Source organism: Eubalaena glacialis, chromosome 15 (genome assembly GCF_028564815.1).
Source record: "Eubalaena glacialis isolate mEubGla1 chromosome 15, mEubGla1.1.hap2.+ XY, whole genome shotgun sequence".
In the NCBI taxonomy this organism is placed as follows: Eukaryota; Metazoa; Chordata; class Mammalia; order Artiodactyla; family Balaenidae; genus Eubalaena; species Eubalaena glacialis.
This window is the reverse complement of record NC_083730.1, coordinates 28,802,172-28,818,275: the sequence shown is the minus strand read 5'-3', so window position 1 is coordinate 28,818,275 and position 16,104 is coordinate 28,802,172. Positions and strand designations below refer to the sequence as shown.

Genomic DNA, 16,104 nt, shown 5'->3' with positions numbered 1-16,104 from the left:
TGTTTCGGAAGACAAGTCTGGCAATGACACACAATACGAAATGTACAAGGAAAAAGGACCAGAGGTAAGAGTGGCAATTAGGAGGAACTGCAGTAAATAGCCAGAAATAAAACAACAGAAACAAATGATCCAAGGAAAAAGGGAAGAATTTTCAGTGTGGAGCAATTTATCTTCACTTAGAGGATGCTCACTCTGCAAAACAGAACTAATTAGAGAAGATCCTAAACTCTGACGCAGCTGAAAGAATTTGCAGACCTCGCCAATGATACTCAAAAATGTTAATGTTTTGAGAAAATGTTTCTTTGAAACTGATGTGTGTGGACCCTCCAGTCTCTAGGGAACGGTTTTAATACATACCTGTTCACCAAATCCCCAATTTAGTCCTTCTAGAATAACACAGGCCAATTTATTCTTCACCGTTGTCAGGTTATAATTCAATAACCAATCCCGAATCACAGCTATCTCGGAGGCAGAAGGTCGCCAAAGATACAAAGGTAGTTCTTTAAACAAGTATAAAGAAACCTTATTTAAAAGAAAATGATAATAATTAAAATCAAGACTTAAGGACAATCCTGTATTACTACAATACTATATTATTAAAGGGCTTACAAAATTTTTCTCCAAAAGGAAGTGGGGTTTTGTTTTTTAGACAGTGAAATGAACAACCAAATCAAATGAATATTAAAACTAATGAACACCAAAAGCACATTTTGCAATCCTTTGTAAAGGTCAAGCTTTTTTTCATATGTAAACTGGTACACTTCCATTAAAAAAAATCACCATAGTAAGATCCAAATTTAAAGTCATGATAAATCAGTGGAAAGTCATTCATTTTACAAAAAGACTTAGCACTTTAAATAATTATTTCTTCTATGTCATTTAAAAAATTATTTCTATTAGCTTCAAAGCATTCTAGGAAGAAGATACAAGGAGTGGATAGGGGTAAAGATGAAACAAGATCAACCAAGAGTTGGTATTTGTTGAAACTAGATGATAGGTACATAGCAATTCATTACACTGTTCTCTACTTTTTATATATTTGAAAGATTATATAATAAAAGCTTTTTAAAATCCTGTACAAAAAGTCCATAGCACCACTTTTAAATAACATATCCACGTGCAAATTAAGATAAATCTGGGTTCACTTAATACAGTTTGGTTTAAGTAAGCCTAATCAGAAGAGCAGTTCATAAATAATGTCTAGAATAGTGCTGTCCAATGGAAATCTAATGCAAGCCAAACATGTAATTTTTATTTTTCTAACAGCCATTTTTAAAAGTCAAAAGACAAAAGAAACAGGTAAAATTAATTTTAACAATATATATCGTTCAATCCAGTATGTCCAAAATAGTATTCCAACATGTAGTCATCACAAAAGATTACTCAGATATATTATTCTTTTGTTCATACTAAGTCTTGGAAACCCAGTGAGTATTTTACACTTACAGCACATCATAATTTGGATGAGCCACATTACAAGGGTCTATAGTCACATATGCCTGGTGGTTACTGTACTGGACAACTCAGCTCTAGAACATATAACCAAGCATTGTTCAGGTTCCTGCACTACTCCAAATTGGAGGCAAAACAAAATTTGAAAGAACGGGAAAAAAAATTTGAAAGATAAGTAGAACGAATGAATTTTAAAAAGACCCTTTCTTTCCTTTGCATGTGTAGTGTGTGTGTGCAGTTAGCTAAATTTTCATAAGGACTTGTTAATAAAGGTCTTGAATATGCTGAATAAAATGGTAAACTAGCAATCTAACAAATAGAAAAATACTTCTTTAGCCTGTAAGCATCTGACAAAAAGAACAAAATAATGGCACTAGAACAATGAGTATAGCAATGAGATCTGTCCAGAAAACCAACTATCCCCAGCTACACAAAATAATGGTATAGCATATATCTACACATCAAGAATAAAAGTGAAGCTACCAAGAAAGATCTCAGGGACATTAAAAAGGGAACATTACAAAAACTCTTTGCCAGTAAATTCAACTAGTTAGATGAAATGGAAAAATCCCTTTAAAAACATAACTTAAATATATGTATATGTATAGCTGATTTACTTTGTTATAAAGCAGAAACTAACAACCATTGTAAAGCAATTATACTCCAATAAAGATGTTTAAAAAAAACAAACATAACTTAACAAAACCGACTCAGAAAAAAATAAAAATCTGTATCTGTTTAAAATTTTGAATTTGTTATCAAAACACAAAGAAAACCCTAGGCCCAGATGATTTCACTGGTAAACTCTATCAAACATTCAAGGAAGAATTATAGCAATCTTACAAAAATTCTTTCAAAAAACAGAAGAGGAGGAAATGCTTCCCAACTCGTGTTACAAGGCCAACATGACCCTAAAACCAAAACCTAACAAAGATATAACAAGAAAATAAAATTACAGATCAATATCTGTCATGAATATATATGCAAAAATCCTCAACAAAAAATATTATCAAACTGAACCTAACAATACATAAAAAGAATAATATACCATGATCAAGTTGTTTTTATTTCAGGAAACAATGATGGTTCAACATGTGAAAACCAGTCAATGTAATTCACCACGTTAACAGAAAAAAGGATAAAAATCATATGACCACCTCAATAGATGAAGAAAAAACAAGTAAATACCCATTCATGAAAAAAAAAAATTCAGCAAACTGGAAGTAGAAATTTCTCAGCCTACCAGAGAGTATAAATGAAAAACCTACAGCTAGCATTATACTAAATGGTGAACTTTGGAACCCTTTCTACTATGATAAGGAACAAGACAAGGATGTCCACTTTTACTAACTCTATTCCATATTGTAATGAAAAGCCTAGTGCATTCAATAAGGCAAAAAAAGAAATGATTAAAAAGAAAGAATCCTAATAAGAATTCCCAACAAAACAGAATTTAAAGAGTGTATTTTAAAATATATTTATGCTTTCACTGAAAGTCAGAAAATCACTAATTTTACCTGAAGAGGATGTTAGGAAGATGCATGAATTTCACTAACAAAAGTAGAATGTCCTCTGAAGTGAACCCATGTTTCAAATTATAAAAAAGACCAATAGGAAAATATGTTATCCATTGGCAGGTTGTCATCAAAACTTATCTGAGTTCTTTACTTTGAGATGTCCCCAAAGGCTTGGTCCTTATCAACAACTATTCCTAACCCAGAGCAATATCCATACATCTACATACAGCACAAAGGACTGTTCCTCTCCTGCTGGGCCTCTAGAAAAAGTTACCTTCAGACACACCCCAGGTGTGTCAATGAAAATTTAGGTCCACAGCCACAGCTCATTCCCAGGCTCTGGAGCTAGGAGCTGATTTCAGACTAGCCCAAGGTCACAGCAAAAATATTCAAAGCCATCATATTCATCTGAAGGCAAGGGGGCTTGAATAAGTTCCTCCAAAAATGTCAGCAAGTTCACAGAACACAAAGGAACCATATATTTAAACAGAGAGTGGGGGCGTCTTTTAAAAGATGTGCTCTAAAAAACATTATGGTTCTAATTTGTACACTTACTGTTAAGCATATTTCTGGGCACAATTTATTACTAAAAGTATTATGACCTAATTAAAAATGTAAGTGTGGCCAAACCCAGAAAAACACTTGTCAGAAAAAGGTCATGAACTCAATCAAACTGAAAGAATCATATGACCCACTGTAGACTTCTTTGGAAATCATTCCATTAGATGATCACCAAAAAAGGAACAACCAAAAACTTGCTGTCTGCAAATGAAAACCCCTTCATCTCAATATAATTGTATCCCAGTGGGATACAATGTTTACTTAAATAGAAAAAGTACCATGTACTGCTGCTATGGAAAACAGTATGGTGCTTCCTCAAAAAATTAAAAATAGAATTAACATATGAACCAGCAATTCTACTTCTGAGTACATACCCAAAAGAATTTAAAGCAGAGTCTCAAAGAGACATTTGTACACTCATGTTCATTGCAGCATAATTCAAATAGCCAAAAGATAGAAGCAACCCAAGTTCCATCAGCAGATGAATGGATAAACAAAATGTGGTATATACATACAATAGAATATTATTCAGGCTTAAAAAGGGAAGAAATTCTGACACATGTTATAACATGCATGAACCTTGAGGTCATAATACTAAGTGAAATAAGCCATACAGAAAGGAACAAATACTGTATGATTCCACTTCTGTGAGGTACCTAGAGTAGTCAAACTCAAAGAGACAGAAAGTAGAGTACTGGCTGCCAGGAGCTGGGAGGGAATGGGGAGTTAGTTTTTAATGGGTACAGAGTTTCAGTTTTACAAGATGAAAGAGTTCTGTGGATGGATGGTGGTGATGGTAGGTAACAAAACAATGTGAGCATACTTAATGCCACTTAACTGAAAAATGGTTAATACCGTGTGTTTCATGGTGTGTATAATTTACAATTAAATTTCGTTTAATGTAAAAAAAAAAAAAATATATATATATATACTTTGTCAAGTAGAGCATGATATATCATGTATTCTTCATTTAGAAAAAAATATGTCTCATAAACCAATCTGTCACTGAATCTGCTCACCCATGAATGTGATGAAGTATTAGTAGTTATCAGTCATCTACCCTACAGGGATGATGCAGTGACTATAAGATGGAAAGGCCCTGTGCAAACATAAGCCCAGAGAAAGATACTATAACTTTAAACATTCCTCCTGAAGTTATGACACATGACCACCTGCCATTAGAAAAATTCACTCATTACAGCCTTATTATACATGATGAAGAAAATCTTCAGTAAGTGTATGTTTTTAAAAATGATACACTCATACAATACTACTTGGCCATGGATGAACCTGGAAAACATTATGCTAAGTGAAAGAAGCCAGTCACAAATGACCACATATTTTGTAACTCCATTTATATAAAATGTCCAGAATAGGTAAATCTATAGAGACAAAGTAGACTGTGGTTGCTCAGGGCTGGAAGGGATGGAAGTCTGACAGCTAAATGGTGTGTGGTTTCTTTCTGAGGTGATGAAAATGTTCTAAAAATAACTGTGGTAATAGTTACACATATGTGTGAATATACTAAAAACCACTGACTTGTACACTTCAAAGAGATGAATTGTATGGTATGTGAATTATATCACAATAAAGCTGTTTTTAAAAACTACACAAAGATTACAAAAGGGATTGTGACAAATGACAGAACTAAACGATATACATCCAGCTCAACTTAAATTAGTTCTAATTTTGTTTTTGATTGATTTGAAGCAAGCCTTCTTTCTAAATCAGAGTTGTTTCTTCCAAGAAAAAACCATAAGAATTATGAAGGCAAAACAAAATTATGAAATAAAAACTATGAATTAACTATAAGCTATAATTAAAGTAAAAACCTGTTACTGAAGGAGGTGCGAAGGTCACTTTGAGGAGATTAAGAGAAACAACCCACAGTTTTTTATAAGCAGCGGCCAACCCCAAGTAGGCACAGTGAACCTGAGACACAATAAATGTTTTCTTCACCCTGTTGTGCCCGTGTGACTCAGTCATCCCAACGACCTTACTATTTTTCCCACTGCTCCAATACTCCAGGGTTTAAATGAACAACAACAACAACAAAAAAAAAAATGGAAACAAAACAAACAAAATCAGTGTTCTTACCATTCCAACCTGGTCAATGGTGTCTTGAACTCTATCCAGAAGGACAGAAATTATCTCAGGGTGAACAGCTGTGATGGCCCCTAAAAGCTCTCGACCAACCTTCGAAAAAGTTTCTCTGGTGGACAGGGTGACATAAGATACCTAAAGTGGGAAGGGGTGAAGATGGCATTTTTAATACCAATTTATCAGTAAAAAACCTTTCCATACTTTATTTAGGAGGTTTTCAAGTAAAGTAGAAAGAATCTCAGATGAAGCCTTGGCTCACACCATGTACAAAAAGATGTCAGAACTTCAGAGAGCACAACTTCAGAGAGCAGAGTGTCTGGAAGGTGGGGGAAGAGGGCATGGAGGGGAAAAGCAACTGTTTAACAATGACTTTAAGTGCTGGATTCAGAAAGCACTCCCAGAGTCCTCAGAGCAATTAAGTAATCCCTCTATATTAAAACTTTTCTAAATTTAAGGAAACCAATAACATGATGAAAATCAGAATGCATTTCATGGAAATATCTACTCTCTCCAAAAAAAAAAAAAATGAGATCCTCAATTACAAGAGCTTCTAAAATATCAATGTTTACCAACTCTTCTTAAACAATGGGTTCGAAACTACAGGTTACAATCCAATCATGCCAATGGCCAGCAGTTTTTGGGTTTTTTTAATACAATGGAAGAGAACAGAAAAATAAGATAGTAGAATAAAATAGAACAGAAAAATATGAGAGTGCATCACAGTAAGATTAAGTATTGCTTCAATTTCACACGTGTGTACACACACACACAGAGGATCAGAATGTAGTTTTTACCGTGAGAACTGGTCAAAACACTTGAAATATCACTCAAGAGCATAAATATTACTTTAGCAATGGATCTTGAGAATGCCATTCAACACATGTGAAAATATACATCCTCCTCTCAATTTTTACAGACAATGAAGATAGTTTGGAATTCCAGATCCATCTAGGCCTTAATCTCATGCATGGTTACAAAGTACAAGAATAGGAACAGCTTAATAGGATATTTGATCCTGGTAAAGAACTTTAGATTACCCAGTTCTGTCATTCTCAAACTGGAGTATTGAGGGGAATGATAATAAATCTTCAAATATAATTTTACTTAAATTTGGAGGAAATTTTTTTACGAAGATAAACAGATAACTGACAGCCTACAGTGAAAATGTGTATTTAAAAAAATATATATATAAAACTCCAAATAATGTTTTGGTAACCATGTGAGTTATGTCCCTCAACTCATGGGGTCCAAAGTTCACTCTCTTCCACCATTAGGGATGGCTCAGTGAAAAAGTGAAGAAAGCAAGGATCTCATCCCAGCCTATCATTTTACAGATGAAGAAACTGAAGCCCAGAGAGGTAAGGTGTCTTTTCTGATGTGAGATAGACAATGAGCAGCAGAGCTAAAACAAAGCCAGATCGTTTAACTCTAGGTTCAGTACTATTTCCACCATCTCATTTCAATTGGCTGGGAAGCCAGGTTTCCATGTTCCTCACAGGGTCAGAGGAGTGGAAATGAGGGGGGCGGGTCCGGGGCAGAGGGAGAGAAAAGTATAGAAACTACAAATGTCAGGCAGTGCCAGACTGTCTGTTCCTTACCAAAACTCATACATCAAATGACAAGAGATAGCAGAGGGAAATGGAATGGGTATGATTCATATTTTCAGTACTCCTTAGAGATGATCTCCTTCCACAAGTGCAGACAATACAAGATTGTCACATTTTTTTTAAAAGCAATCCCAAAAGAATCAATGGATGGACAATCCAAAAGAAAATGCTTTTAGCTGATTGCTAAAACTTAATATTCTAACCTCATATATCTCCAGAACAATAATTTTTATGAAGTCTTCATCCACATTGGTTCTTCTGGCCTGAGCCATCTGAGCAAAAGTAGTTAGAAGGCAAATCTCTTCCGAGCTATTCATGGAAGAAAGACACTTCTCAAAGTTCACAAAATGTTCTGGGTCTACAAGTTCAAGAAAATTAAAGTGGGGAAAGAATAAACATATATCACTTTAATTACTCCTCCAGAGAGAAAGAAGATATAAAATTAAAAGACATTAAGAAATATTTAAAGATACCAAACATCTTTGTTCCAGAATGGATTTCTATAGGCATCAGGAAGAAGGCTGGGCCAGATGACATTCCAACTCTAATATAATGTTGCCTCAGGAATATTTAACAAGCTTCTGTTTCCTCATCTGTCTCAAAAGTTTATTTAAGATTAGATGCTATGTGACTGGTGAAGTGCTCTGTCAACTGCAAAGCACTGCTACTATCACTAGGCAAGACATCCTCAACAGCACACTTGAAGATACTTGGTAACTGTCAGCCAAATGAATGACAACCCTATTAATGGAAAACTGCTAAGACTAGCAAACTACTCAGTACCAACATGGCATTCCACACAAAAAATATTTGCTTATAAATGGAAATTCAGGGCAAGATATTAGCTATAATCATGACTGAAATACTGATGAATATGATTAACAATATCTATGTTTTGCCTATTCCTCAGAGAATGCTCTGTAAGCAATATTACATTTTGTCACTAGAGGGCAGTCTTGATTATCAGCTTTGCCATATGTGACAGAAAACTAAATGCTGCAAAGGCAAAGTTGTGTAGAGGGAAGAAAATAGTCTGTTTAAAAAATATATTCCCAATGGAACTTTTCACAGAAAGAAGGCAACAAGCCAACAATTCCTTTGATATGTTTACACATTTGAGAAATCAAAGGTAGTTCATCAAATTTCCAGTATTTTCAAAATAACTCCATGGGGCATTTACCGACCCAATTTTCATTTTCTATCCCCAAATTGGGTTTATAATAGAATTTACTATCCAGAGCATTTGAAGAATAATGGAAATTGGAATCATCATTCTAGTAAGTCAAACGACAAATCAGTCTTAAATTTCAAAATGATTACACATGAGTACAGAGTAAAACATTCTCTCTCAGTCCTTCTAAAAGCGAAAAGAATAAAGCCATGAAGAGAAAAGGCACACAAGGCAGGAAAGGTGGATGCTGCATATTTTGGCTGTACCTTGGAGGCGCTTCTTACACTCGGCAGGCAGGAGGGCAGTACAGAGCTTTTCCAGATTCCCGCTCCCCACCTGGTGCATGAGGTAGAAGAGCTTCCAGAGCATCTGAACAGACAGTGTCCCGAAGGGCATTTCCGACATAAACAGCCAAATGCCAAGTCTGCATGTTTTCAGAAAAGCAGGAATAATTTTATGTATCAGTCAACTTCACCATACTGAGAAAGTAGACAAAAAAATTCTTAAATTCTTAAATCACACTACAGCAATTTTTCTACCATGCTTCAGTCATAAACACCTAGAGAATGGATAACAATAACAGCAAATACACATAAAGCACTTAGTCTGTGCCAGGCACTGTTCTATCACCACATCATCTATTTATCAGCTCATTCCATCCTCACTATAACCAAGGCAAGCACTATTATTGACATTATCCCCAATTTACACATGAGGCTACTAGAACACACAGAGGGTAATAAGAGGCAGAATTGGGTGTTGAACCAAAGATCCTTTTAAGATCCAGGCAACAGAGAGGCTGCTTAGACTGGATGTACGTATGTGCCTGAGCATGCGCACAGGTACATGTGTACACACAGAGACACGTGCGGTTGGGGGCTGGGGGGAGAAGGGGAATCAAAAGCCCTCCATGACTCCTCACTCTTCACCAAATGAAGTTCAAACTCCTTCAAGCTCCAAGTTCAAAGGCTTCCACAAAATAGCTCAGACCCATATTCCCAACCACAGCCCTCTCTGCATTCATATAGACCACTCCTGGACAAGCCTGGAGAGAACTCCCCAACTCCAAGCTGCCATCCCTCCATTTGTGAAGCCCTCCCGTGATGTCCTCCTCAGCACTATTATGAAATTCTAACCATACTTGACTATGGCATTACCCTTTTATCAGTGTTTCTCACACCATAGTGGGCAGAAAAATCCCCTGAGACTTTGTGGAAAATGCAGAATCCTAAGGCCCACCTAAGAGATTCTGAGTTTGCAGGTCACAGCTGGGGCCCAAGAATCTGCACTTTTCTACAGTCACCCCAGATGACTCAGACTCAAGTGGTCCTTAAACCGCACAGTGAGAAACATAAATGTGTAATTTATGTACACATACTAGTGTACAGCAATTTGAGAGCAGAAACCAAGTCTTTGCATAAACCAGTGTGTAACCCTGAATCTTTTTTTTTCATTATCCAGTACCTAAACCAGTATCTCAAAAACAATCAATATTCAATAAATGCTTAATAATATTTTGTTATATGAATTTTATCTCAATAAAAAAATATAAAAAAGAAAACCAGGGAGGTACTCAAAACTGTTGCTGTATTTTGGGCAAAACTATAATTTAACCAATTATAAATAATATTTATTAGGAAAAAAAGAAATTAAATAGTGCATGCTTAACCCATGTCTGCGGCCCACCAGGCCACTAGTGGTCCGAACCACCACTGACCTCGACTCTGAAAAGCAACAGCTAGATAACCGAGCCAGAGTTAAAGAAACTTTTCTAAGTTCAAGTGGGTCAGGCTTCTCTCTTATTAAATAATTATCCCAACGCCTCACATGGGACTTGATGTTCTTGTATAAAGGATCCCAAAATAATGAGGCCTTAAAAGTAATGTCATAAGACAGTAAATATTTCCAGCTACAAAACTTCCTATATGGCAGACATGAAGTAAGTCTGGCTTAGGTCTTTGTTGTCTATCTTTTGGTTTGGGTTTGTTTTGTTTTAGGTTGGGGGAATAGCTACTGTCAGAAATTTCCACTGGAGTGCCAAATAAATTTAAATTTCATGGCTTTAAATACCTGGTTCTCATATGATGTATTTCTAAAATAAACTATACTCAAGAACAATAGCTCTCAGCATTTTCAAATTTAAAACAATTATCTGTGTGAATTACATATATAATATTACAGGAGGGGCTCACAACTCAGCGTATAGGACCTAGTAAGGAACCAGAGAATTTCCTCTAGAAAAGCTTTGCCTCTCAGCTAAACAAACACAAGATCGGGTGACAGGAGATCAGAGATGGAAGACTTCCCGAGCACCAGGCCAGCTTCAGTGAGCAGGTGCTACTGCGTTGAACCCCTGGCAGAGTTCTGCACAGGATTTGGTACACCTTATGAGACCACCAAATTATGGACAAGAATAATCTAAAGATAAATTTCTAAGCCCAAGTTCTCTTTATCTTAGACCCACACCTTCTGAGTGCCTAAGAGTAGTTTTAAGACTTAGAGTCCTGACCTTTCTCTAAATCAGCAGTTTTTCTGTTCCTCATCAGAAACTACACAAAAACAACCACCACCTACATTTGAGAAATCCTTTATGGTTTAAAAAGTCTTTCCACATATGATTGCATTTCATCCTTATACCCATGAGGTCGATGGGTAGGATCGCCATCATCATCTCCAATTTATAGATGAACAAAGTGAGACCACAAATATTAAGTGACTTGCCCAAAGTAACAGTCTTGGCAGACCAGTACTCGAACCCACTACACAACACACATAAATAAGGGGCTGATTCTTCCAATCCAAGAACATGGTATATTTTTCCATCTGTTTAGGTCATCTTTGATTTCTTTCATCAGTGTTTTATAGTTTTCTGAGTACAAGTCTTTCATGTGAAAATGACTATACTACGCAAAGCAATCTACAGATTCAATGCAATCTCTATCAAACTACCAATGGCATTCTTCACAGGATTAAAACTAAAAATTTTACAATTTGTATGGAAACACAAAAGACCCCAAATAGCCAAAGCAATCTTGAGAAAGAAAAACAGAGCTGGAGGACTTCAAACTATACCACAAAGCTACCGTAATCAAGACAATATGGTACTGGCACAAAAACAGAAATATAGATCAATGGTACAGGATAGAAAGCCCAGAGATAAACCCACGCACATATGGTCACCTAATTTACGACAAAGGAGGCAAGAACATACAATGGAGAAAAGACAGCCTCTTCAATAAGTGGTGCTGGGAAAACTGGACAGCTACATGTAAAAGAATGAAACTAGAATACTACCTAACACCATACACAAAAATAAACTCCAAATGGACGAAAGACCTAAATGTAAGACCAGACACTATAAAACTCTTAGAGGAAAACATAGGAAAAACACTCTTTGACATAAACCACAGCAACATCCTTTTTGACCCACCTCCTAGAGTAACGGAAATAAAAACAAAAATAAACAAATGGGACTTAATGAAACTTAAAAGCTTTTGCACAGCAAAGGAAACCATAAACAAGAGGAAAAGACAACCCTCAGAATGGGAGAAAATATCTGCAAATGAAACAACAAAGGGTTAATCTCCAAAATATACCAACAGCTCATGGAGCTCAATATCAAAAAACAAACAATCCAGTTAAAAAATGGGCGGAAGACCTAAATAGACATTTCACCAAGGAAGACATACAGATGGCCAAGAGGCACATGAAAACATGCTCAACATCACTAATTATTAGAGAAATGCAAATCAAAACTACAATGAAAAACTACTACCTCACGCCAGTCAAAATGGCCAGTATCAAAAAATCTAGAAACAATAAATGCTGGAAAGGGTGTGGTGAAAAGGGAACCCTCCTGCACTGTGGGTGGGAATGTAAATTGATACAGCCACTATGGAGAACAGTATGGAGGTTCCTTAAAAAACTAAAAATAGAACTACCATATGACCCAGCAATCCCACTACTGGGCATATACCCTGAGAAAACCATAATTCAAAAAGAGACATGTACCACAATGTTCACTGCAGTTCTATTTACAATAGCCAGGACATGGAATCAACCTAAGTGTCCATCGACAGATGAATGGATAAAGAAGATGTGGCACATATATACAATGGAATATTACTCAGCCATAAAAAGAAATGAAAATGAGTTATTTGTAGTGAGGTAGGTGGACCTAGAGTCTGTCATACAGAATGCAGTAAGTCAGAAAGAGAAAAACAAATACCGTATGCTAACGCATATATATAGAATCAAAAAAAAAAAAATGGTACTGATGAACCTAGTTGCAGGGCAGGAATAAAGAGGTGGACATAGAGAATGGACTTGAGGACATGGGGTGGGAGGGCGAAGCTGGGGCAAAGTGAGAGTAGCATCGACATATATACACTACCGAATGTAAAACAGTTGGCTGGTGGGAAGCAGCCGCATAGCACAGGGAGATCGGCTCCATGCTTTGCGATGACCTAGAGGGGTGGGATAGGGAGGATGGGAGGGAGGCTCAAGAGGGAGGGGATATGGGGACATGTGTATGCATATGGCTGATTCACTCTGGTGTACAACAGAAACTAACACAGTACTGTGAAGCAATCATACTCCAATAAAGATTTATTAAAGATGCAAAAAAGATAAATAAAAATAAGGGGCTGAGACTATGAGGCCCATGGCAAGAGTGTCAACAGCTCAGAAGGCAGCAGAAGTGGGGGTTGGGGGGTGGGCAGCAGTTCATGAGTGGAGCCAGGTGGGGCGGGAGGCCACTCATCTCCTCTCGGAGGGCACAGTGCTGCAGCAGAACCTGCTCCCACACTTGGCCAGGAGCTCAGGGAAGATAGTGCAGGGTGAGCTGCCATGCCCCCACCTCTGCTTCAAATGAATCCTAGGCTGTAAGCAGCAGCAAAGACGGCATGATCAGAACACAGCCAAGACAGGGGACCCGGACCCAAGATAGTCCTAGACCTTGAAACCCACAAAGTGAGACAACTTGCACAATGTACTGAGTGCCTACTCTGCCTCACTGGGGGCACTAGAGTTGGGCGTGAAATACAATTCATCCCCTGGTCAAAGTTACCTCAAAAGTTCAGGAGAAACTGAAAGAAACCTGAAAGAGAGATCATTTCAGGCAATACTACACAAAAGGAAACTAAAGCCCAAGAATTAAGCCAAGATAAGAAACAGATGAAATACATTGACACTATTTAAGAGTTCTATTTCAGTCAATGACTTTCACTCCAATCTTTCTTACTAGCCAGGGAGCTATTTCTCAACAATTATCATCATACTTCTTACCTTTTGGCTTTCAGCACATGTAGTACAGCTCTCAAAAAGAGCTCATCAAACTCAACCTGTAGTTTCTCCACAGAGTAGGGCTGCAGGGCCAATCCCGAGCCTTGGTTGTGGCTCACATACTGGGCCCAGTGGTCACTCACATAACCAAGGATCATCCTGAGAGTGAGGAAAGACAATGCAGCACTTTGCATGAAGGCACTCAACACCAGCATCTTTACATTACATTTGCAGCATTACTTTATTCAACACGTATTTATTGAGCACTCACTATCTTCTAGGCTCTAAAGGGGACGCAATGGAGGGAAAAAACCCTACCCTCATGGAGCTTACATTTAATGGAGGGCAAACAGACAATAAACCAAATAAAGTACAATATGCAGTCTGTCACATGGTTATAAATGACACTGAGAAAAATCAGTAGGAGAGGGAAATGAAGTTTCCCTGGAGTGTGGCGGAGGAGGGGCCTCACTGAAGAGGGACACGTGAGTAAAGACTGGACGCAGTCTCAGGACTACCTAAGGGAAGGGCATCCAGGTAGAAGAAGCAACCAGTGCGAAGGCTCCGAGGGGTGGTCGGTATGTTGGAGGAACAGCAAGGCAGCCAACGTGCTAAGGCAAAGTAAGTGAGGGAGAGAATGGCTGGAGAGGAAATCGAAAAAGTGACAGGAAACCAGACCATGAAGGGTCCTGTAGGCCACTGTGAACACTCTGGCTTTTACTCGGAATGAGACTGGGAGCAGCAGGGTCTGAGCAGAGGAGTGATATGAGCTGAGTCGTGATTTACAAGAAACACTGGTGGCTGTTCTGAGAATAAGCTGGGGGTGGGGCACGCAAGGGAGCAAGGGCAAAATCAGGAAAACAAGTCAGGTGGCTGTTGTGATAATCGGTGAGAAATAGCTAAAGATGAACTATGGTGGTAGCAGTGAACATGGTCAGAAGAGGCTGGATTCTAGAAATAGCATGTTTCATTGATTCAAAGGATGCACACCTTTCACGCTTTAATCTCTACAACTGGAATGTCATTAAAATTGATGACATGCCGTCATTTGGCAGCATTTTTTCTTTCTTAGTGGTGCACAAAATATACCTTAGGTTTGATGAAAGATGGTGTTTTGAAGGTAGAGATGACAGAACTGACCATCAGATTGGGTGTGGGGTGTAAAAAAGAAAAGCCAGGGATGATGCCAGTGCTCTGGCCTGAGCAACTGGAAGAATAAAGTTGCCACTTACTGAGACTGAGAAGACTGTGAGAGGAGCAGTTTGAGAGGTGGGGAAAGAGGGCCCATTTGGGGATTATTAAACTATAATGATCATGAGTCAGCCAAGTGGAGATGCTGAGTGGGCAGCTGGATATACAAGCTTACAAGAAAGGTAGAGGCTGGAAATAGATCTCGGAATTTTAACTGTATTTAGATGATATTTAAAGACATTAGAATAGATGGAATCCCAAGAAGCAAGTTTGGATAAAGAGGTCCAGGGATGAAGCCCTGAGGCATTCCAACATTAAGAAGTCTGGGGGGTGAGAATGAAACAACCAAGGAGGCAGAAAATGAACAGCCAGTGAAACCGAGGAGAAACCAGGAGAACATAGTATCCTGGAAGTCAAGCAAAGAAAATGCTTTAAGGAAAAGTGACCAACCATGACAAAGGCTGCCGTGTGAACTGTGTGAGAGGTAAAGCAAGATGAAGACTGCGAGGTGGCCATTGGATTAGTTAGTAGCACAAAGTTCATTAGCAACCTTCATTCTTCAGAGCTATTTGGGTAGTGTTGGGGGCGAAAGCCTGACTGTGGAGAGTTCAAGAATTTCAGGGCATCCTATATCATTTACCTGGCTTTATGAAGCTGAAGGATACGTATCTAAAATAATTAAAGTCGATTATGTTTTGGAAACAAAAGTATGGGAGTGGGAGAAGTTTTACAGTTTTTTGGAAGTTTTCTTTCAAGGTAAGGGAAGTTGGAAGAAATAGCAGTGTATTTATATACACTGTAAAGACAGAAAAATTGATGATACAGAAAAGAGGATACAAAATTAATTCAATGAAAAGCAGTGCATTTCTCAGAATTTACTCATATCTGATAGTAAAAACATAAACCTACCTTTCACGCAAATAAATGATAATGCTTTCCCAATCCAAATACAGTGGCCACTGATGAAATCTTTGCAATTTTCTTTAAATGGTATTTTATAGAAATTACAATTACAGTAAATAAGACAGAAAACAGAGAAATAATAATGCAAAAGAGCTACTGCCAATTTTCCACAGCTACACAATTCCCAGGCAAAAGCTAGGCGGTAGAAGAGAGTAAAGGAAGGGGAAAGACCCTGTATTTTCTTTGACCCCTTCTCTCCGGCCAAGTTCAACCCAGCAGCTGCTCTGAGGATCTTGACTCCAAGAACAACTGTCTA

The 16,104-nt window shown here is 37.7% G+C and overlaps 1 protein-coding gene across 5 annotated transcripts in view; it reads right to left on the bottom strand.

Annotated features, from left to right (window-relative positions):
• EPG5 (ectopic P-granules 5 autophagy tethering factor) overlaps nt 1–16,104 on the bottom strand; it is a 131,822-nt gene that overhangs the window by 91,511 nt on the left and 24,207 nt on the right. For all 5 annotated transcript variants that reach the window (XM_061168863.1, XM_061168864.1, XM_061168867.1 and 2 more), the window contains exons 10-14: nt 13,698–13,853; nt 8,678–8,835; nt 7,444–7,598; nt 5,628–5,768; nt 358–522 (exon numbers count right to left, since the gene is read on the bottom strand). In XM_061168863.1, coding sequence (XP_061024846.1) covers nt 358–522; nt 5,628–5,768; nt 7,444–7,598; nt 8,678–8,835; nt 13,698–13,853 — 775 coding nt within the window. The remainder of the gene's footprint in view (nt 1–357; nt 523–5,627; nt 5,769–7,443; nt 7,599–8,677; nt 8,836–13,697; nt 13,854–16,104) is intronic.